This window comes from Vanacampus margaritifer, chromosome 13 (assembly GCF_051991255.1).
Source record: "Vanacampus margaritifer isolate UIUO_Vmar chromosome 13, RoL_Vmar_1.0, whole genome shotgun sequence".
NCBI lineage: Eukaryota > Metazoa > Chordata > Actinopteri > Syngnathiformes > Syngnathidae > Vanacampus > Vanacampus margaritifer.
The window spans coordinates 11,475,119-11,499,952 of NC_135444.1; the positions used below are offsets into that span (position 1 = coordinate 11,475,119).

The 24,834-nt window shown below is 40.4% G+C and overlaps 1 protein-coding gene across 3 annotated transcripts in view; it reads right to left on the reverse strand.

The window, feature by feature from the left end:
* pex5la (peroxisomal biogenesis factor 5-like a) overlaps positions 1-24,182 on the reverse strand; it is an 81,033-nt gene extending 56,851 nt beyond the window's left edge. For all 3 annotated transcript variants that reach the window (XM_077583984.1, XM_077583983.1, XM_077583982.1), the window contains exon 1: positions 23,770-24,182. In XM_077583984.1, coding sequence (XP_077440110.1) covers positions 23,770-23,790 — 21 coding nt within the window. In that variant the 5' untranslated portion in view covers positions 23,791-24,182. The remainder of the gene's footprint in view (positions 1-23,769) is intronic.
* Between the last annotated feature and the right edge of the window lie 652 nt (positions 24,183-24,834).

Below are 24,834 nucleotides of genomic sequence, written 5' to 3' on the forward strand. Positions count from 1 at the left end.
TCTCTCTTCTGTAAACATCGTGAGCGACTCCTTCCTAAAGTTAGCAACGCTCTTCTTTCCTGCACTGAGGAGGGAAGAGGGCCGAGAAGATTTGGTCTACGCAAATCTACAGTTTCATATATTGGGTGTATTATGTCATTAAAAATCACCATCAATTATGTTTTACTTCCGACTTATCTATTTACTGCATTTGCGAGTCCTGACTAGGGATGGCCAATGTGAGTTGCCAACGGTTGGTGCACAAAATTAATGTAATAATTTAGCAATTATAATTTTGTTTAAAATGTGTATTTCCAAAAATATTATTATTATTATTATTATTATTATTTACAAAAATACAAGACACCCCCCACCCCCAATTATAATTTTTTTTTAAATTATATATCATATTTACAACAATGTATGCAGACTACTATACTTATACATTATTCTATATAGTACACACTAATAATATATTAACATAATTTGGGCACAGTGTTTGCTTTCCATGTGGAAAAGCTGTTAAAACAGCATAATGGTTTTAAGTTTTATTTTATATATATATATTTTTTTTAGATGCATTGCTAATCATATCAGTGCAAATCCTAGGTCAAGTGGAGGTCTCCTGAAATGAGGTTCCACTTGCCCGCCTTGATTAAAGGACACACACTGCCTCTCTCGGAGCCTTGACACTCAACTCCTCCTCCATGCTGTCGTCCCAGCCTGCCTCTTGTTCACCAGTTCTTCGCTGGGGCGAAATCAGGGGCCCCAAAGGCCTAACGAGATGGGCTGCAAGTGTGGGCTTATTGTTCAAGGATCCCCTTCCATGCTGAGAGAGGAAATTAACACTCTCTCCCGATTCATTTGCATATCGCAAAAAGACTGGAGGCTGTGACTGTTTTGGCAAAAGCAATTACGGTGGAACCTCCCAAATTTGACAGGAGGTCAAACTGTCGTCGTAAGTAAAAGACTTCAGCATACCACATGAGAGCTCTGGTCAGTCAGCATTCAAATACTTGCTAACTACATGTTTATTTTAGTATAGGGGATGCTTCATTTTTATTTTAAGATGAAATATTGCTCATTGCAACGAAGCATCACGGCAATCGATTTTAAACAAGCCAACTGAAATGAAGCTAGCGTGACTATTTTCACTCGTTAGTCTAAAAAACATCCAGACATGTGATAATTACGCCATACAGCCTCCACAGAAGTTATTTTGCAACACTTCTCAGACCCAAGTTGCGTTCAGGAACGGCAATGTATTCATTAATATTTACACCACTTTGGGTGACAACATGTGGTCATATGAGGTTTCCGTCGAACAGTTATGACATGCTAAATTAATTTACATTCTGATTTCAGTGTTTTCTACAGAACACTGCAAAGTCATTTGAACATATTGATGAAGTCGATCAAATATATTTGTAAAATGTAAGACTTAAACATCATTTTTTTTTCCCGATAATGCCACGGGTTATTGACTTGCTTGTGCGCCATTGTGGCATTACACCGTGGAATTATGGGAATTATGTTTTTGCATTTGGCCTGCAGTTTACCAATACTGTATTTTCATAACTATCCAAATACGTTCAAATGACTAAACCAATATATTCAATCGACTTTATCAAGACGTTCAAACTACATAGTCAAAACTGTTTATTCCACATTGGCAATTCCAGGCTTCTGTAGTTTTCCCCAAAATATGTTTGCTTTCAAAGATGAACTGAAAAGGATTTCCTTAAGATGATCACATGGTGGACTTGAAAATGCATTCAATTTAAGGACAGTTTAGCAAAAAAAAAAAAAAACATTTTGTCTCAAGAATACTGTCTGGCTCAGCACCAACTGAAGTGGATTCTGCTATCATTGAGAAAGTGCCAGGAAGCTTTTTGGACTTCCAGTTCACAGACAGGTCCAAGTAAACAACAGATTGCCAGGCTTCTGTTTAAATATAATCACTTGACACATTTACAGGCCCATAGATTTAATCACTTCTTCTTTCTTTTTCTTTTTTTTTTTCAAATTCTGACAAGCTTTACTTTCTGTTGCTTATTCTTATATAAGACAGTTACTCACCTAAGTAGAAGTACAGACAATTGTATAAAGACTATAAAAACTCCATGAGCTAAACTAAAACGATCATCGTTACTTCTCACCTCTAATATTACCAATAGGTCGTTAAAATAATGTGTGAGTTTGAAATGAATGAAATATTACAAAGGTATAAGAGTGAAGACTCACATACTAAATGGTCTCTTTTGCTGGAATAACTGAGATGACTATCATTTGCCATCAATGCTTTTGAAAAAGTTTCAAGAAGAAAATGCATCCTTGACAGTGTCACTTCCCCGGGCGACCATTATGAAGCAATCATGCACTTAGCAAATCATACTGTATGTGCTTGCTGATGTTTTAAAAGCTTTTACCGGACGTGCTCTACGAAACCAGTCAAAGCGAGCCTTTTAGCCGATCCACGCGACCTCTCGTGCCATAAATATGCTGACGTGCATTTTCTCACACATAAATTTGTAAAGCAAGAAATGACATTGTGACTGTGCATTCCCACAGTCAGTCTACAGAACTTTCATATAGCGTCTCTGTTTACACGTCATTGAAATGTTATTACAGCATATGTCGGCTTCAACAGCAATTTTCCATCCCGTGTGTCATCCAACTATTATTTTCTGTCATGGTGATTCTCTGTAATAGCTGAGCTCCAACTTTCTTTTCTCTGATCAGCTTGACGTTTGGTCGCATCTCTGTTTTGCCTGTTTACCCACGACGGTGTGCGAGTCAATGCACGACTAAAGATAGGCATGCCAATCAGGATGCTTCGTGACGATAAAAGCGGATAAAGCATCTGTGTTGCTTCACATCTGATGAAAGGGCTGCATATGCAGCCATCTATCTTTGTGTGCATTTTAGTGAAAAAGATACACACGCGGATTTGTGCATTTGGCGTAGGGACTGACGTTATTGTATGTTTGAAGTGAATTATGCGGCAGACTTATGAAGTGCTTCAAGAGATTTTCATCAAGCCAACTTGGGGAGAAATAGTCCGGCTGTTCTTTGAACTATTTTATTGGGTTTGACTGTGCATCTGGTTTAGAAGAGAAAATTATACAGTGGTACCTCGGCACACGAACGCTTCAGCTCACGAACTTTTCGCCTCACGAACATTAAATTCGCGAGCATTTTGTCTCGGCTGACGAACTAGTTTTCGGCGGACGAACCAAATCTCGCGACACGAGAAATCACGAGAAGCTGACGCACGCTCACGGCGTCCCAGTTCGTCGCCCCCTTTGTTTGAGTGCGGACGTGGTTTGTGTTCGGTAGACATTTTGGATCATTTTGGAGTACTTTTGGAGTGTACTTTTGCTACCATGGGACCGAAAAAGACCCCACAAAAGGCTAGTGTTAAGCCTAAGAAGACATTGAAGAAAATTACGGTCGAGCAGAAGAAGGAGATCATCGACAAACACGAATGAGGTGCGCGTTTGTCAGCATCAAGTGAGAGCATCAAGACCATGTTAGCAAAGTGGAGTGATGTGCAGGCTTTTATCGAACAGTACCATTCAGAAAAGACTGTGGCTATGAGAATCATCAACATGATGAATGATAATGTGATGCCTCAGTTTCGTAAGACCTTACAACTCAGAAAGCAACAGGTGTCAATTAAGAGGTTTTTAGTCAGCAACAAGGATAAAGAGTCTCCTAAGAAGCAAAGAAGAGAAGCCACACCGGAGGACTCTCCTTCCAAACAGTAACTCCCTCCCTCCCTCCTCCTCCCACTCCATTCCATCAAGCCTTCAACTACTGTACCATCACAAAGGCAAGTTGCAAGTTTTGCAAATAAAAACACTTTATTATACAGTACAGTGTATTTCTTTAATTACAATACAATAGCACATTTATTATACATAAAATAAGGTATATTTTGTGTAGTTTTAAGGCTTTTTTAGTAGAAAATTGTGTTTTATGGGGACCTGGGAACGGATTATTCTCATTTCAATGGTTTCCTATGGGAAATACTTGTTTGGAAGACGAACTTTTCGGCTCACATACTCTCTGTGGGAACCAATTAAGTTCGTGAGCCAAGGTACCACTGTATGTGAAAACTAACTGTTGTCATTTAGGGTCGATTGTCAGCGGCGACTCAGCAATGTCAGATTGCTTTCCCTTGACAACTAGAGATAAATATTCAATCTGGACCCAAGGACAGTTACAGTCGTCACCTGGCTTTGATAAATCCAACTGAATGGCTGTATGATAAAACACAGAAACTGAAGTTAATTGGAAGATGAATGTAGTTGCCTAAGAGGTGTGTCTCTTCCTATTTATTTTAATTTAAATGCAGCTTATCGCTGTACTACTTTTGATGTCATGCTCGGACTATGTCTAAATAGTGGCACAGGTAATCTAATGTGATTGTGGTGAATTTGATCACGGCACCAGCAGACAGATACTCGTCTTAGAGGACATGTGATGTCATCAGATCTAATTCATAAATATGACAATAGTCGGCTTTTTTTGGGCGGGGGGCAATAGATCTGAGGTAGGGATAGCGGTTATTACCAGATCATCATATTAGCTGAGTTTACATGGAGCCAGGTCTTCCAATTAGAATGAATTTGAATGACCAAACGCAATGAAATTGTTGCATATAAACACCTCAATCAGAATGAAAAGAACAAATCTGACCGAATTCATGGAGTAGAGAATAAAAGTAGCTAAATTAACTATTAACTGTAGAGCGCTTACTATACCTAAATAAATGTGACAAGATGTGTGTACACTGAGGTGAAGGGGTTTGTTGAGAATCTTCTGCCTAGATTTAGTCATAACTGTTTTAATTTACTTATTTCCTCAGTAGAACTTTTATCTGTGGATGTGTCTTTCGTAAGTGCTGTCACAATTTCTGCTCATGTCATCATGTCTAAAGGACCTCGTCTGTTTCCACATCAATGGGCCAGTGTCTGGGGTTGAACTCAATGTGTATTGGATGATATGCTGTAAAAGTGTAAAAAGTCTTATCTGCTTCCGGCTGTCGGGCTGTTTCCTGGGGGGTTTTCAAGATAGTATAAGAATGCTGTGAGTCCGCTAAAATTACACACTAGCGAGAGGAACTGCAGCCATTTGTCTGTAAACTTGCTTGTGCCCATAATATTCTGTAAAATAAATCCTTCGAAGGACCTGTTCACCCATCTCCAGTCTGTATTCAGAAAATCAACATTCTCTCTACCCGAACAAACACGAACACGCGGAAGACAAAGATACAGACGCTCCCCTACTTACGAACATTCGAGTTACGAACAACGGTACATACGAACATTTCTGCGCGTACAGTATGTCGAAAAATGTTCGGAAAGAAATGCTGTAAATTAGATTTTGTATTGCGCGTAGTGCTTCTTTCCGCCGCTAATACCGACGATTGGCGCTGTGAGAGCTCATTGGAGGCTGAGCAACGTGGCGAGGAGGAGGAGGAAGAAACGCCGGTCCCCATGAAGCAGGAAATAACTTTTGAAGCCGATTCCAGCGACGACGAAGAATCTCTCATGATATAAAATCCTCCTCTTCCTCCTCCTCCATCATCTCCTTAAGCATCGAGTACATCTTCCAAAAGTAAGTTAAACTTCATTTTATTTATCTTATTACGTACATGTACATACTGTGTGTGTGTCTTTCGCTCTCTCTCTCTAACATACGTAGTACAGTACAGTACTGTACGTATTCTCTCCATTTTATTAAAAGTTTTTTTCAGTACAAACCAATGCAGGTTACTTGTACAAGCCTTAAACATACTTATATAAACCTTCAATATACTTATATAGGCTTTAAACATAAATTATAATACAAAATATAGCACTGAAGCAACCTACGAACAAATTCACCTTACGAACGATCGTCCGGAACGTAACTCGTTCGTAAGGTGGGGAGCGTCTGTAGTCTTCTAACAAGTTCCACTGTACTCCTAACTGTTGCTTTGAACTCAATAATTCTTCTCGTAATGTGACATTTGATGGTTGAGGCTGCCCAGATATATTTTACTGCGTTTAAAAAAAAAAGAGGGATCAAAAAGTATCTGTGGCAGGATTTTCTCCTTGAGCCATTTATCTGAGGAAGACTGATGTGCTGATAGGACAGCTCCCACTAAGCCAACCACGACTACGACAGCTTTCTGAGAGACCATCACCATCTCTGCAATGAGAAAACTTTGACTCCAGCCAGCTCTTTTCCATCACTGCACCTAATTCCTCTGAAGACCTGCGGTGTTGTCACTTTACAAGATTCGGACACGGCTGCTTTTCGCATTAACATTACATTTGTCGAATCTGCTGTCATTAAGATTTCATCTATTCCAACTGGCTTTCTTGTTTGGCTCATATCGACTCATTTCAGCATTGGGTGTGTGTGACGTTGCACACCATTCAGCAGAACATACTGAACAGCATGTGAGCAAGCCATCAAACGTTCATCGGCGTGAATGAAATTCAGCGTGACCATTTTTTTTTTCTCACGCCCGGTCACTGGAGTCTCACGCCAGTGTCTCATTTCCAGAATAAATCTCCATACTGAGGAGCCATCAAAGGGCAATTTCTCCACTGATCATCCACAGTGTGTTGATGGTGCCTTTATGCGTGTGTGTCATGGGTGCCCCTCATACATGATTAGATGCGAGCGGTGGTGCTGATTACACAAGGAGCTCGCAAGGCGCACGCAGTCACGTCATCGAGCTTAGTTTATTAGCATCTCGTAGTGCTGGCAGCCTGCGACTGGATGCCTTTTGAAAACTTCAATGTTGAGAGGATTGCAATACAATCATTGAAATGCTAATGGTTTGTAGATTTTTTTTTTAGTTCCACTTGTAGTGATTGGAGTTGGAGCTGATCGCCATAAAATTACGGATAGGAATACAATGCATTATCTCTCAATTCAAAGTATGGAGCCTTCCTGATTTGCATTTCTACAATGAGAATGACGCTATGTAACGTTGTGCTGAAACATGTTGCTCATTTGACTTACATTATGCATGTATGAGTTGCAGATGGGAACTTAACTATATTGTACATTTACATAATCAAGTCTGACGTCGATCTCCTTTAATAGATGAGCAATAATTTTATTACAGGAATTGTTTGGAATTGGAAATGTTGAGCTCAAGAGTCAGTTCAGTGGTTACCTGACATGAATGTGGGTTGTTATCGTTTATTGCTTTAACTTACAAATGATGCTTGTATAACTGTTGTTTTAAAAGCAATATCACTCTCGAGGTTGTGACTTTGTACTGTATATCATCACTGCTTCTTGTGTGGCATTGTTTAATTATACAGCAGTCAGCAGAAGGAAAGTGGTCGGTCCTGGCTGCTCAATAAAATATGAATACGGAATGTACACTGCAAAGTGGGCTTGATGTGACGAAACTCGCCTCCCCAGGTTGAACGGTAATCTCGCGCTGAACATTCATCATGTGGGTTAGTAGAGATGTTGGATATAAAATAAAAAATCTGACCAACACTGATACAAATGCTGCAATCGAGGAAGGTGATTTTACCCACTCGGATTGTCACAGTTCCGACCTCAAAGCGTTCGAGGCAAATGTAACCCCCCCCCACACACACACACACACACACACTCCCCCCAATAAAACAAAACAGCACCTTTCAGTCGTGACCGAAAGAACAAGATCCCGGATACAAGCGGCCGAAATGAGTTTTCTCCGCAGGGTAGCCGGGTTCTCCCTTAGAGATGGGGTGAGAAGCTCGGTCATCCGTGAGGGACTCAGCGTCGAGTCGCTGCTCCTCCACATTGAGAGGAACTAGTTGAGGTGGCTCGGGCATCTGGTTCGGATGCCTCCTGGACGCCTCCCTGGGGAGGTGTTCCGGGCATGTCCTACCGGCAGGAGGCCCCGGGGACGACCCAGGACACGCTGGAGAGACTATGTCTCTCGGCTGTCCTGGGAACGCCTTGGGGTCCCGTCGGATGAGCTGGCTGAAGTGGCTGGGGAGAGGGAAGTCTGGGCTTCCCTGCTAAAGATGCTGCCCCCGCAACCCGACCCCGGATAAGCGGAAGAAGACGGACGGACGGAGCACCTTTCAGAGTGGCCTTTTATTGTGGGCAGTCTAAGACACACCTGTGCACTAATCATGGTGTCGAATCAGCATCTTGATATGGCACACCTGTGAGGTGGGATGGATTATCTCGGCAAAGGAGAAGTGCTCACTAGCACAGATTTAGGCTGGTTTGTGAACAATATTTGAGAGAAATTGTGGATGTGGAAATAGTTTTAGATCTTTGAGTTTACCTCGTAAAAAAAATGGGAGCATTGTTTATATTTTTGTTGAGTATATAAAATACATTCAATTGCTAACAATCTTAAAGGAGCAACTGCACTTTTTTTTATCAATAGAATTGTCATTAAAACTTACTTCCTACTTTTATTGACTTATATGAAAAGATCTGTTAGAAAAGTGTCACATATAAAAGATTAGCCCTTCACTATATCAACACTAGAAAAGCATTTGGACAAGCCGGCATCCATGCGTCTCATGGCGTAGTTCCTCTTCGAATGGAAAGAGGCTATTGTGCCACTGAAGCGCAAAGGAGCCATAGATCACACCAATTTTCCTCTCAAGTTTTCCACTCCGCAAAGGCGAGGCACTGTAGCGTGAAAGCAAGTCATTTTTCAGTCACTACACAAAGCTCCAGATCGGTTGTATACTATGTGGACAAAAGTCTAGGAACAAACCACTAATTCGTTCTGAATCTTAACGAGATATTTGGGACAATTCCTCGACAGTTTTATCAAGGCTCTTTTTCTATTCCGGCATGACTGTACCCTGGGCAGAAATGAAGGTAGATTACTGAGATTGGATGAGTTTGGCGTTTACGAACCAGAGAGCACTGACCTCAATCCCATCAAGCACCCATGGGATGAACTATAACAGATTGGGAGAACAAAATGGAGAAAGCGTGTGTTCATTTGACCAGTTGTATGTTGTTTTCAGGTCAAACATGCCTCTGTAATTCTATCTTTGTTTCTTTAGAAAGCATCATTAAAGCAGTCCGTGACCTTTTCTATGGCAGCCTGTCTTCCCGCCCTGGGGTACTTTATATGATGTCTTGGAGATTTAATTGACATGCTAGCATTCCTGAGGTTAGAAGAGGGTGAGAGCGAGGAGCAGGAAGTGAAATGTGAAAAGTAGAAAGGCTGTGCACTTGAGCGCTTCTGCTCAAGGTTCAACATGCCTCTTCACCAGTTTGGATGACAACAATCAGAGAGGAGATGGAGACATCCTTTTTGTTCTTCCCCCAACAGTGCCAGAACTGGATGATGCTAAAAATGGTTGAAAGTGATCGTTGCTGTCTTGAGATGTACTGACAACTTTTGAATGACTGGCGTTTTTCCGAGTTGTTTTCATGACCTTTTCATAAACTCATAGATTTGCAAATAAATAATAATAGTGGATGTAAAAAGTTCACACATCCCTATTCAAGTGGCATCTTTTCTTACCAAATAACCAATCGCATCCATCTGTTATTCAAACGATACATTCATTTTGGCCAGCAGGGCCGTTAATGGCACACAAGCCTCAGTGCGGCGATACCGACAGTGCCTTGGACACACAGACACTCATTGCCTGTGTCATTGATGGATTACACACACAAGGGAATGAATTGGAAGACACAATAGAACAATGTTTGGCTTGTCACACCTTTAAACAATGTGATGGATCTGTATTTTTGGGTGATTCTTTTCTGTGATCCCAGGAACCTTGTCACATTTGACCAAATAGAAAAAGACAATGTTGCATGGTTACTGGCATGCCTTTGTTCAAGTATTTTCTGGTTTATTCTTGTACTTGTAAAACTTTCAGGCATCTTTGCTGGAGCAATATGTACAAGAATAATCATTTAGAGGTGGGGATGTACGGCTAGTGGGCCATATCGACCCGTGAGGTATTTAATCTGGAAATAAATGAAGCATCAGATTAACTGTTCAAAAAAATAAATAAATTCAAAAGCCCAAATCCTTAAATTTCTTAACACTGGTCTCCAAGACTTCATAAAAACTGATAAGGCTCCTATAGGAAAAAGATTCCAAACCCTTGATTTAAATTGTACACGGCCCAGCTATAATTACAGCAGCATACAGTATTTGTCTTTGCCATGGCAACGTTAAATTGCCCACTATTATACTGTTCGTCCACCCCTGTATACCTCTCATATGCGAATCAGACAAGTTATGCAAATGAAATTACGCCTCACAACAATAGAATGAGCCCAACAGAAAACAAAATGTTCTCACTGTGATTTGAAATGCTGGACTGACTTGTCAGTTGGCTTTTTTTTTTTCTTAATGACATGTTGCACTAACTTGGACACAAATGAGTTCTGCTGCACACAATTTTGTTCATGTCAATACCAGAAATATACGTTAATTAACCTGGTCATGCACAAATGCCACATCAATATTGCAACTTGTGAACAATATTTTGTAGGGATGTTTGATACCCTTTTTTTTTCCCACCGACACCAATACGAGCACTCAACTGTGGAATAGTCACTGATACTGATATCAAGAACCGATACCACTAGTACTGTTGATACATAAAATTTCCCAGCCGACAGATGATTTAAAGATCTATATATCCCAATATAGCATTTTTCCTTAACTCTTTGACTGCCAAAAACGTTAAATAACGTTTAGTAAAATCCAATGGAGGAGTGCCAAAGACGTTAAAAGACGTTTTCTTCAAAACAGAGGTGAAACTAACCATTTTCTATTGTTGATTACTGAAAAACGGAATAAGGTAGAAACAAACTTTTTTTTCTGATGAAAGATGAGAGTCCAATCTTTCATTTGGTAGTATGTGTGTTTCCATAGTCTAAACACATAATTTTCTGTGGACCTTGAAAGATCAGTCAAAAATGCTTAAATCGGCTGGCACCCACGGCATCCCTTTTCTGAAAACGTCTGGCAGTCAAAGAGTTAAACTTGCATAAAGTTAATGGCAATTTTCTATTCTTCTAATTTCTAGTTCCTAATTGTAAACCCCCCAGAAGAGGGCTGCTGATACTAGTAGCAGACACCTGGAAATAAGGCCTGGTTTTGGCCCGATACCGATACTTGGTCAAAATACACAAAGGTGTAGATTTCGTTACAGTAAATTCCTGTAAATACCAAGCAATATCATGATTTGTATTTTCACTTGTAGATGCAGCACTTCATCACCCAGCCACTCAATTTCACTACAATTAGAATGTGGATTACCACCCACGTCCATGTCAACGATTTCACAGAACATTTGAATGCTGGCCAGTCACCAGAAGCCAATGCTAACAACATTGTTAGCTCTGTTAGCTAAGCATAATTTGTGCAAACATCGCAACTCTGCTTACCTTTTTTTCCCATATCATACCGTCAATTTACATCTAGTACTTTTGCCACATAATATCAGTATTATAAGATACTTAGTTACATTTAAGAAACATGAGAGGAATAATTTCCTTGTTAATGTCGCAATTAACAAGACATCGCTCGCATGTTTGTCTTGAATGCTCAGCTTTTTATATAGCAGTTTACTGTTTATTTGCTGTATTATTATTTGCCATATATATCAGATATCATATGTCCTTATTAAGAAGGACACACAAGGAATTTGTTTGTGGTTGGAGCCATTCTTGTACTACAGTAGATAAGGTGACAAAATATACATTTAGGACATAAACCCATCAGTACAGGCCTTAGACCGTCTCAACAGCACATTGTTGACCAGGATCTGTCGTATAAGTAAATATGAATCACACGTCTGTGTCTTCTCTTATTAGTTCTACTTGTGTGAGCATGACTGCTTGTGGGCAGACAGATGCGCAGAGATTCAGGTGCCGCATTTGGAAAATGTGATCTCAACTGTGATCCGTGACTATAAACACACACACACAACGTAAACTACGAGTGGGATCACAGCCAGTGGGACGGCTCCGAGACAGCGATCGTGTCCTGGTTGAGAAAGCGATACCTGCCTTTTCGTCCGCTCAGCTGGTGTACCCTTGAACTCAGCATACGTACCATCTGCACGCCACGATCCCCCCCCCGCAGCACAGCCCTCAACTTTTGCCAGGGAATTCATTAGCCGTATGGTATTTAGATCCGACAGGCACCCACCCGTCCCTCGCAAAATGATGCACGCAAGCAAACATCACGAAAGGTGCTGACATAAACTCTGCATAGAAATACACTAAAGCATGAATTATAAAGTGTGCCTCTGCTATATTGCGGTTTTATCGTTGCCATGTTTCCAACCCTGCTATATGGCAGATTATTTAAGTTAGCATTTTTTTTCACAGGCTTTCGAAGTATACAGGCAAGTCAGAATTTAGAGTTGTGTGCTTTCAGTGTAGTACTACGTCGTGCCACACTACGGAAAGAGATACAGTATAATTGAAAGCTAGAAGAAAAGGCAGAGAAGGTCCCCAACTGAATTCCAGCATGTGTGTTTATATGTGATGCTGCTCTATAAGTGTTTAAAAGATCTCCGACTGTAATGACAAGTAACTATGAGATTCATTTTTCAAAAATAATTTCCAGTTTAATACATTTTGTAGAAACTTTATTTGGACGTACGCTGCCATTGTTATTTACGTCGCAACACATTCAATGCGTAGTGACGCAGAATGGCGGCAGGCTCTCTGCCTAGCAATCCGAAACGCTTATTAAGAAAAGCAAGATAAGCCTCTGCAGCGTTCCTAAAGGGACGATTAAAACTCTTGAAATCGTCTGGTGGATGACGAGAGCACAATGTGGGGGAGGGTGACTCTCTCGATCCATGTTGTTTCTTTAGGAAGCTACGAGACTTACCTTGCTTTCTTCAAAGGCGTTTCACCAGCCGCCATTCTACGTCACCACGCACTGAATGCGTTGCGACGTAAATAACAATGGCGGCGTACATCCAAATAAAGTTTCTACAAAATGTATTAAACTGGAAATTATTTTTGAAAAATGAATCTCATAGTTATGCTAGTAACAACCAAATAAATAATATAGAACTTGTCATGACAGTAGTAAAGTAGCAGCTGTTTGAAGGTTAAAAATGACTGCAACACCTATGCTAATTTCTGTTAGCTCGTCTGTGGAGTTTTGCATTATATGTTAGCATCAAGCTAGTACACCTCTATTAAGTCGTTTTGAACTTTATATTACACTTAATGAATGTCACTTTTAAAGTGCAAAATGAAGAATAAATAATGGTGCTGTAAATCCGGAGCTTTTTTTGTTTTGTATTTAGAAGAAGAAGAAGAAAAAAATGTGAAAGGTGTAATTATCCACCAGGATTGACTACAATATGACGCAGGGTTACGGGTAAGCCATTTGAAACAAAACGAAAAAACAACCTTTATGTACTAGAGTTATTAAAAAAGGAAGTTCTGTTATCCTTGTGTGCTGCAGGAGGCAGAGCACGCTACACTTACATTTCTGAACACCGTCTATAATCAGCAGCTCGTGCTTCAACTGTTTACTTTCCTTGTAGTGCCAGACAGACTACTTGATTTTAGATTCCTTTAGGTTCCCAATTCCACTACTTCTCTAAATGCATTTGATTCAATTTAGTGATGATGTTTGACAACAAGGAGTTCAGATTGAAAACTGATGCCTACTTCCCTAGCGAGTTAGCAACTGACATGCTATCTGCCATATGCTTAGCATTTGAAAGATAAAGATAAGTATACATGTGTGGTAATGTTTCAAAATGATTTTATTTCTGTAAAAAACAAACAGATGCAGTGTTTTCTTGCTCATGTATTCATATTAGAATGATTGTATGTACTTTTACGCCAGTTATGCATCCATCCACAGTTGCTTTAGCTGGAGCTACCCCATCTGACTTTGGCCAAGGGGCGTCTAATGGTCGCCAACCAGTCGCAGGGCACGCACGGTATAGACGAATGACCATTCAAACTCGCATACATTCACAATTTAGAACAAATTACAATCTTGTGCTATATGTAGCCACCACTCCAATGTACCATAAATATAAAACAACCAAATAAAAAAACTTGTCGTGCCTCATGACGATGTATTCTTACAATGCTGCACAAACTAATTCATTGCGCTTACACCCTAAACCTAAAGACAGTTGGGACTGAATGCATCAAAGGTTCATCAAACAGATTATGTTGTCAGCCCCAAATAGCGTATTTTCCATTCAAATGACAACTTCTAGTACAATTGTCGTGCCCTGTTTTCTGCTGCCTCACAACAGCCATTGCTTACTGTGTTTAAATCAGCTGACCAGACAGCAATCATCCATTGCTTTTTTCCTCTTTTTTTTTCAACCCCCTCATGCAGTATCACAGCCTCTCATCTCTGATTCGCCGCTTCCTAGCCAACTCTCCCACAGCCCCCCCCTGGGGAGGTGTGACTGACAGTTTGAACAACACTGATTGGAACAACAGCTGCTGTAAATCTGTCTTTGCGAAACATGCTGGATTGTCACATTGATTTAGCTCAAGTGTGATCCTGCATATGTCCTGTTGTACCCTAGTGAGTATTAAGAAATGATGTATATTTCCCGCCAAAACCAACGCGATACAAAATCCTCTTTTATTTGTCTGCCTTCATGGTATGGAAGCTGCTTTTTATTGTGTTAATTGCAAAGTGGGCCATCTGTATGATGAGCATTGACCTTGTCATTAGCAGTGCTCACAAGCAATATGTAAATGGGTTATTATTACGCATACAGCACATTGTTGTTGTATTTGTGTGACAAGCACACATACTCGCAAAGGCAAGTGTTGGACTGAGAGTGAAGACTGAGCATGTGGGCTCGAATCTGGAGGTGCGATGTTAGGAGTCGGCATATCAAAAGATGAGCATCCCTCGCTCAAGGCGCATAAAGCAGATTGTCTCAGCAAAACAGCTGGGCTGAGCTAACCTGAGCTGGGAAGCAGACAAAGGTGGTGTTGGTTTTCAGACCAAGTTTGTGTGAATATGCTCCAGATTTCTTACCGCAATTTCTGCATCCGCCAGGAGACAAATTGATTGTGCGTTGTTTTTTTTTGTACCTTAATGCACGAGCTTCAATAAAAAGAGTTACTCCGTCTCACAGTTTTGTTTAGCAAGCAGAAAATGAATTCAGTGTGTGCTGAGTTAATCCGACTTCTTCTCATCGTAATTTTTGGTTTGTCGCCCAACGGGAAGTTGTGAACTGAATGAGAAAAAAGGAAGTCAGCCCCTTCTAGCAGGGTTATTGTCAGAGCAAAATTGGAAATGGGTTCACAGGTCTGAATAGAAAGGCTTTAACTGTTTCCTGGAGACTTTCAGACAAATTGTTTTATTCTGTTGACTGTTGGAAATAACGTCTCTCCTATTTGTCATCCAAACAACAAAAATCTCTTTTTAGTACGTGGTGTTGAAAGTAAGAATGAAAATCCTGAAAATTCATCCACCTGTTTGTAGCGGGTGAAGTCAAACCCAGTTGTCATCAACTTTGCAGTCAAGCCCTTCTGGCAATTCTAAACACCTGATAAAAAATATCTTATTACCAGGAATTGTACACAAGTTATTAATGCATGGACTTGCACCCAAAAGCTGCATTTGCTATTCGTCAACTCAAATCGGTTACTTATTCTACTTTTCCCAAAAAAATGCTTCATAATCAAACAAATGGAAAATCCAATTTAATCAAAAATATTAAACGGTAAATGGGTTACGCTTTATCTTCATCAGAAACTTACAAAACAATATTCACTCATCTCATTCAAGTGTATTGAAATATAGCCTACACTTGGCTCGTTGATGCAGTGTAAAAAAACATGGACAAGTTTGCCTTTTTAGTTTAAAATAACTTACTTTAACCTCCAGGATCCTGCATAAATCCCTGGCCAACAGCAGCACCCAGGATATTGTTTTCTTCTTGGTCCCATTTTGAATCCACCCCCATTGTGTTGTACTAGCCTGGTCCTAGCTAGCGCTAAGCTAGTTCATTTCTCAGGTCCAGCCAGCGTCCACGTTTGTAAACTCTCTTTTTCGTTTGCTGCTAGGACGGCATCAAAGGCCAACAGCAAGGTGTTAACTAGCCAAATATTTCCATACATACACAACAGTTTCCCGGTATCTGCTTAGCATGTAGCTACTTCTGAGCATGTAGAATCCTCCCGTAGACGGGAGACGGAACAGCCCAACTAAATGTTCATCTCTGACGACCACATACTATGTCGCATTCTGGCTCGAAAAAAATCCTGATATTCTCATATAGGGCATTCGTTCCTTTTTTTTAAAAAAAATACTTACAGTTTGCAGCGGTATTGTTCAATTCCTCCCTCTTAGTGATGACATCTCTTAAAGTTGATAAGATTCATCCACTGGCTATAAATGTCAGTACCAAATCTCACAGCAGTCCATGGTTGAACCTCCATCTCGGTGGGCCAAAGCGAAGGACTTCCTGTGTTATCTTGAGCACATTATTATCTTTCAAAACCACCACGGTGTAATCGGAAGTCTGTATATCTGTGAAAGGCAGTTCTAGAAAAAGGATGTGTGCTTCATAACAAGGTGCGACAAGATGATTTTTATGCTATATTAGACACTAAAAAGCATTTCCCAGAGAGATTAAGTACAGTATAGGAAGATTGTGTTCACATCTGCCACACTGAAGCACATATTTGTTTATCAAGTGCTCTCGTCAGCGATATAGCTCCAAATAGACCAAATACCTCCACTTGCGCACCGAGACTCCTGGTTTCTGGAGCAAATGAGTTCCCTGTTGGAGAATGACTGTTATGAATGGCTTGGGAGAGAGAGAGAGAGAGAGAGAGAGAGAGAGAGAGAGAGAGAGAGAGAGAGAGAGAGAGAGAGAGAGAGATGGATGGGCCACCTATTCTTTTGCACGGCCCTCTGCTCCAAGTTACAAAGATGCACAGGCGTGTCCTACTTTTTGTGAGAGGGAAAAATGTGGCTTTGTACAGTAGCTCAGGGGACTTTCCATGTGGGGCTGCTGCGTTAACACACTTGGAAGTAAGACAGAAGGAATCTACTGAGGGTCAAACTGATGTATGACCATCGAGCATGTGCGTTCAGGTCCTTCAGATTTATTGCATTAGGTTTGAGATGCGAGATGAAGGAGGAGGGGAGTGGACGTTGAATTTTTGGGGTGTCCATTACAGGACATGCAAGCTTTGCAATACAGTTCAAAACTTGTAATCTATTGAGACAGCATTATTCATATCTCAAGTATCCAGTAGCCCAAGTAATTTTTATTCAAACTGTCTAATCAACTCCCTGCTATAAAGAGCTATGATGGAACTCAACATCTTGTTTCGTATGCAAATAATTCAAACCATTAGCTGCTCTTGCATGTTTCAAAATATACACCAACACTGTTGAATATCACTTTCTATGGGGGGATTTCGACCCCTGGTCGCCCGCCATTCATTTCAATGGGGGATTTCGACCCCTGGTAGCCCGCCATTCATTTCTTTTTATTTTATTTTTTTTCTTCTTTTTTTTTCTTGGAGAGCTCAGTATTGTTCATTCGATTTGACATGTCATGATTGCTCTCCTTTTTTTAAAAATATATATATACTGTATATATATTGTATGTGGGTGAGTACGTGTATGTGCGTGTGTGTGCGTGCGTGCGAGTGTGTGTGTATTCATTAGTTCACCTAAAACCTATTAAAAAAAATACCATACTAATAATATAATATAATAATAAATTGCCAAATGCAGAAACATCAATGTAAGTTATCACGATGTGGTGGCTCTCGCGACCAGGCAGAATTAAGTAACCAGAATTAGGTTAGGCCATTCATTTCAATGGGGGATTTCGACCCCTGGTCGCCCGCCATTCATTTTAATGGGGGATTTCGACCCCTGGTCGCCCGCCATTCATTTCAATGGGGGATCACTGTACAGCTACAACATAATCCAGCAATCTATCCATCCATCCATTTTTTTCTATATAGTGTCCTCATTAGGTTGACGGTGAATTGGAGCCTATCGTAATTGACTTGAGGTAAGAGGCAGTGTACACCCTGCGTTGATTGCCAGACAAACACTGAATAGACAATTTAAAGTGTTTTTGGAATGAGAAAAATCACAAATTCCACACAGGAAGGCCGTAACCAAGCTTCGAACCTTGGAATTGTGAGTACATGATAGCGACTTGATCACTGTGTTGCACAATCCATCCACACAAACATCTCACCTTTTCAAACTGCCTACCTACTGATCAAGCTGTTTTCATTTTTCTTAAACTAGCAATTCAGACATTTTTGTTTCATATTTGAGCATCTAATTGATGAATGACAGCAGAGAAAATCCATAAACTGACCTTATTAGTCAACAATTACACAGAGTTGCTCCAGTAGGTTTGTCGATGTGTTATGTTGTGTTAACCTTTACATAAAGAGAGATCTTAACAAATGGGTACAGGCATCAAATGTTGGTTTTGACTGGGCTATGCCGTTCGAACGTACTCCAAAGTGGTTCCAACGTATTGATAAAGTCATCGTTGTTTATAGAAAACACGGTTTAAGAATTTTCAAACCAAATGTTTACATACGGGAGGAGCGCAGCCGTTTGTGTGTATATAATAGAGAAGGTAAAATCACAACCACCGTCTGCTGTTAACATACTTGAGAAACGTTACAGTGCTTTAATTAAGGGAAAAATTTCATATTTTTATAATTTCACCTATGTTTTACCAATACGTTAGAATGACTTTATCAGTACGTTCAAACAATTTTGCAGTATGTTCGGAGGACATATCCCAGTCAAAACTGTTTTTGTTGCAAAATGGCAGTTCCTCTTTGTCTGTAAAGAATGTGAATGTTTTAGTACTTACATTGCTAATGACAATGCAAAATCCAGGTTGGTTATGTGGAAAATCGTCACAATATCTAAGAATGTTTTTTTTATATAATTACTTGAGAAGGAACAATCTGTTTGCTGTTATTTTTGTGTCAGACTTGCCATGGCGTTCGATACAAAAACAATTGAGTCAGAGGATAATTCTCCCTTACAAACAGCACCTGTCACATTACTCAGTCTTTTCATGCATTTTTTAAATAAAAATGTGTCATTTTAATTAGTTTCATAGTTAATTCATTCTTGCCAAATCCACAAACTAACCTGCTATAATTTGACATGATTTGTCATGCTGAGGCTTGCTCTATTTTAGTTATCTAGTGTGACGTTGTGTACACTATATGGACAAAAGTATTGAGACATCTGACTATGCATACATAATAAAAAATAGGAGCTATAAATGCTTCCACACTTCCAGGTAGATATTTGACAATGTCTTTGGAGCTTTCGTTCCAGTCGGAGAGCACCTGATTTCTCTCATTATTCTGGCTCCTGAACTAGGCAGGCCTATTAAATTGCTTCTAATCAAGACCACGGTTCATTACAGGAAGGAGGCTTTAAGCTGTCTCGATAAAAATAGCTTGCAGGACCCTCGGTCCACGCGCCTTTGGTTGACCAGCTCGACCGTGGCAGGATACTTGATGGAAATGCTTGCATATGATGACAGTCAGTGAAGGGGTCTCAGTTAAGCATGGAAGTGCTTAGTGGACTATGCAAATGAATCGTTTTTAATGTTGGAAGGCGCAGGCTGGTTAAATCCTCCGCTGTGGAGGAAACACTTCATCACCATTTGTGTCAAGCATTAGCTTATTGACTATTATTTTCATGACATTACTGTGCAAAGTATTACGCCGCCACTGGCTATGTTGTTTTATTGATTTTTTTCACAGCCGTCATTTGACGTAGATAGCAGCCATGCATTTATTTAACCATCTTCCAATTTTCACAAAACATTTTAGAGGTTTGGTGTGTTTTATTTCAATCTAATATTTTCATTGTTTAAAAAAAATAGATAGAGGTGGAGAACCTAAAAGGCCCATAGGACATGTTTGGCATACAACAGCATTTGATCCATCCTCATGTGTCAATTCCTCAGACATGCTGTTATAAAAAGCAGAACAATATTTAACCTGCATATGCTTATACTATACCGTATAATAATAATAACCATTTGTTGGCTCATTGTATCATTGCTTGTCATAAATTTAATATGGCTCTCAGGAGACGATATAAAAAGTGAGGAGGCCACTGAATCACTGATAGAAAAGAAATTGCCCACTGCTGCTCTAAGGCATCAACCACCCACTATCCAGAAAAAAAATGAAGGTACCAATTGTTTTTTTGTCATCCTCTTTGACCCAGGAGATCCCTTGCCAACTAACAAATAAACACAAATACAGTGAGAGAAGTACAACAGTGCTCTACTGTATTACTTATCCTGTGAATCCAAATCCACCAAGTGCGGAGGAGGCGGAGCCTCACCATTTAGGGCTCTGGAAGTAAAAAATCTTGTCCTGGTTCACATTCAGTTTAACTACAGAAGACTATCAACATCTTTCTGACAATCTTGACTTAATTGACATTTTCCCCATTTCCAATCCGAATTCTTTTTTTTTTAAACAATACATTGACTAGAGTCTTTGGAGACTTGATCTACTTCTGATCAGTGATAAACTCGACACAGCTCTTCCCTGCGGGGACTTACATTATGGCAATCAAATTATGTAATCACGCTCTGCTTAACAGAGCAAACAACCAAAGGCCTTGTAAGTATCTCTTTCATTAATCCAAGATCTAGTTTGTGCCCATAATAGAACCACTCCCGTAATTACATTTACTATAAATATAAATACTGTAGGAAAACCATAACAAAAAATACACCACAAAGAGTAAAGCCAGGATTTCATGGACGTGAGACCTGGAATAACGACACAGATCAGTGCCTGAATTAGTTTTGCTGGTGTACTTTCTTTGTAAAAGTTAGTAAAGGTATGTCTGGGATACTTTTACACCAGCGGAAGGATGCGAGAAACGGAAGACAGCAGTCTGGAATTGTTTCCGATCAAGATCTGCTCAGAGTTCTATTGTTTGCCTGCCAAGTGGTCACGAGTCAAAGCAGAATTTTGCATCGTTGGTGAAACCCGACTAAAGCCATGACATTCGATCCAACTGATATTGTGTTATCATGTGCGCAGTCACCGACAACTGTCTACAATATAAGCATCCTCCATCCTTGTGCAGACAATTAGAAGGTCCCAAAACAAAATAAAATGACTTGGACTGGCTTGCTCACTGAATGCAATGAAACACTCAGACTGACAGTGACGGTAAGAAGGATTTCCATGACGGGAAGGAAATCTGATAGCTGTTGTGAAGAGTAACTGGCTTATGCTGCAGCGCTCTATAAGGAACAGTGCAGTAACTTCATTATGCCACACAGGTCTCAATGAGCAATGACTAATGACAAAACCTCACTCACTACAAAACGGAAGATGCGTCAAGTGATGTAAGAGAGGTTTTACTTCAGTAGCATGTTTCTTATGGCGGTTGCTAATATTTTGCTTCTCTCTACTAGAGCCTCAATAACATGCCAGTGTTGACTTAATACCTTCAGTGACAACAGTCAGAACAGTAGATTTCTTGACGCATTTACTAAAATGATACTGGCCAAATTTTGATATGATTTCAGAGTGAAAGAAATACTCAACTTGTAAGTTCAGCACGGAAAAGTTATTGCGTTCAACAAAAGTGCCAGTAAGCGGTTCACAATTAACACATATGTCTACGCGGCATCTTTTATACAAAAGATCCCACAAAAATGATGCTTCACAGCCATAACAGAAGCTCCCAACATTATAAGCCGCCACTGCTTTTATTTGCGCAGGTCCCAGCCCAGCAGGATACTGCCTCAGCTTTTACACAGACAGCCTCCTAAATCAGATAATTTGATGCGTAGTTTCAACGCCTGCTGCGATGTGTAAAATACTTTCCTAGGAATTCTAATATTACCTCCAAAGGCGAATGGGATGACTTCATCTCCCAAATCAAGCTAGTTGACAATATGTCCTTGATCAACGGAGTTCATTGCAGGATACTTAAATGAAATGAGTAATTTTCACTCGGAAATTCTATGTAAATTTTACAAGGAGAGTATTTTACCAGTTTGTTTTATTTTTTTTCCAAAGGTACTCAAACATTGAGGAACTAACTCATGACCTTCAGCTTGGGAGACAGCCACTCTACCACCTGAGCCATGCCACTCAAACTGTTTGCCACTTTACTGCATTGCTGGTGTGTCCAAAATGAGACCAAAAACTGGTCTTGGAGGTACAAGGATTCCGCCTGACACCATCAATACTAAAACACAGCAGGAGCGGCATGGTTTGTTCCTTAACCCTTGAGTATTTTTTTTAATAAACTGGTAGAATATACTCCAAACTATCTTTTAAAATTCACTTCGAAATTCTGAGTGTTTTTTTTTAAAGTAAATATTACCTTTTTTTTCTTTCCTTTTTACAGTGTCCAGATTTACACACCAAATCAGGTTATGCCATAGGAACCGAACTAAAAAGGAACTAATCCCCTTATACAATTCTATAAAATTATTTAAATGACAGGAGATTTTTCTGTGATTGTTCGAAACTTCAATTTCCCTTCCACTTTACAAAGCAAATAAGCTGAGACTGAACCAACAGCGCACTATATTTAGCCTAAACTGCTTCAACGCGGGATTAATCAACAATCAATTCCACACAGTTAACATTATTCTTAATTATTATGCTCATCCCTTCTACACACAGGTTAGTCCAAGGAAACAATGTTTACAAAAATGAGTGCCTCAACTGTGCTTTCAAATATTCTGAGTCCACAAAAGATCCATCCCGTCAAATAGAGCAGCTGCTTTACATTCAAAGAATTTGCATTTTATTTTAATGGCATGGGACCAGAAAGAGAGAAAATATCAGAGCACTGACATGCCATGAATTGAAACAACATATGGATATGCGCAACATTTGATTACACCCCATAATACACAAAACAGGCTTTTCATCTGGGCCGTAGCAAATAACGCTGAGAAAATCAGACATGAGCTGCCGACCGCCTTTTCATGCATTTTCAATGAACACCGCATGCTTGAGTAATACGTCATGAAATATTCAAGTTTGGTTTTTAATGCTCTTGAATACTGACTCTGGAGTGTTTTATTACATAATGAGAGCGCAAAGTATCTTTTTCACGTTGCAAACTTGCATCGAAAATGCAGAATTTACCATCAGAAGCTGGATTTTAAAACAAACAAAAAAATCTATAACATACAGCCTGGTTAAATGAGTGCATTTTTTTCCCTCTCAAGGACAATGACCCAAGTTTACATATTCACTCTGCACTGGTGATGTAACAAAAACTATTCTGCTGTCTGCAAATTGATGTCCGATTGGGTGACGTCACACGGGGAGCGTGCACATTGGAAAAAGTGATTCCCTCTTGGCAGAGCTGTTTACATGTGACATGCACCTGCATGCTCCTTATGCCCCGTGTTTGTGTCCTCTATGTGCGTGTGTGAGAATGTGTGTATGCGTCACCTTCCCCAGGCCACCATAAGGTTAGCTCCAGAGTGGATTAAAAGCATAAACATGTACGGGGGGCTCATCAGTTTACGACGGTCCCGGCGTACACCGTTTCGAATTACGACCCGTGTTTTTTTTTATTTATAGAAAATATTTACTGTAATTACGACGCTGTTGGTAGTTACGTCGCATTTCAATTTACGTACGCGTTCGGAACTTCGTCGTAAACCAAGGATCCCTTGACGAGATGTCATGTTTTCCCAACAGAAATTACACACGTCAGATTCCAAAATGGATATGAGCCAAACCATGATAATAGCAACACTACCAGTGACAAAAAGCGTCTCTTACCTGTAAATGCCCCTGGTACATATTGAGGCTTCGCGGATGTCTCCGTCAGTGACTGCCGGGACTTGTTCCAGACTTCTCGGGGCTCAAAGTCAAAGTAGAAGTGTTGACATTGAATGGCTGTTCAAGTTAGAAGATGAGGAGAGTGAGGAGACAGCAAACAGACCGCTCAGGTGCTCAATGTGACACTTGAAGAAGCAGCTGCTCCGCCCGGCCACTTGAAACTCGCCGGGTCGTCCCTCCCTCACTCCTCAGCCTTGACGGGACTAAAACAAGTCCTGCTCGCTCGCTCGCTCTCTCCCAACCCCTTCTTCATCATCATCATCATCACCATCATCGTGTCTGGTCTGTGTGAGCGCTCTCCCGGGGTCGCTTGTCTTCTTATAGCGCACTCCTCCTCGCCGTTTGGCCGCCGCGCTCCCTCCAAGGCAGCCCTCTGGCGGGTGCCTCCCGCCCCCCGTCCCTCCCTCCGTAATGACGTTCACAGCCAGCGTCTCTCTCACTTCATTAGTGGCGCTTTCCTTGGCGAGTTGTTCGTAGAGCGGAGCGATGACCGACGGTTCGAATCCAGGTTCCGGACAGTGTGAGCTTTTCTTGTTAAACCCCTGTATTTATGCTTCTTTATGGATCCCATGTTCCGAAATCTTGCTTCTTAGGTTAATTGAACCTTATATCACTCTCCAGTGGACCCCCGCATACTTGCGGTTCAGCAGCAGCAGATTTACCTGTATGCATTTTTTTTATAAACGGTTTTTGTTTTTGGCGGAGGTAATCCCCGTTTTTCATGGAAAACACATATTGGAGGTTTATCAGAGTTTCTTGAAAAATATTTTGGGTTTACCCCAAAAAAAAAAAATCATCTAATTTTCCCAGTGCATTTCAATAAATGCCAATCATACATGGATTTTTACTATTTACGAGCCAGCACATATTTTGTCCATATGTTCTTGTTATAAGCTACATCTGGTTAGGAAGTGTGTGGTCCCCACAGACCTATTTATGAATGGACATTGGCAATCAATAGGCAGCCAGAGGGCAGCCATCGTATGTTGCCACTTTTACTAACTT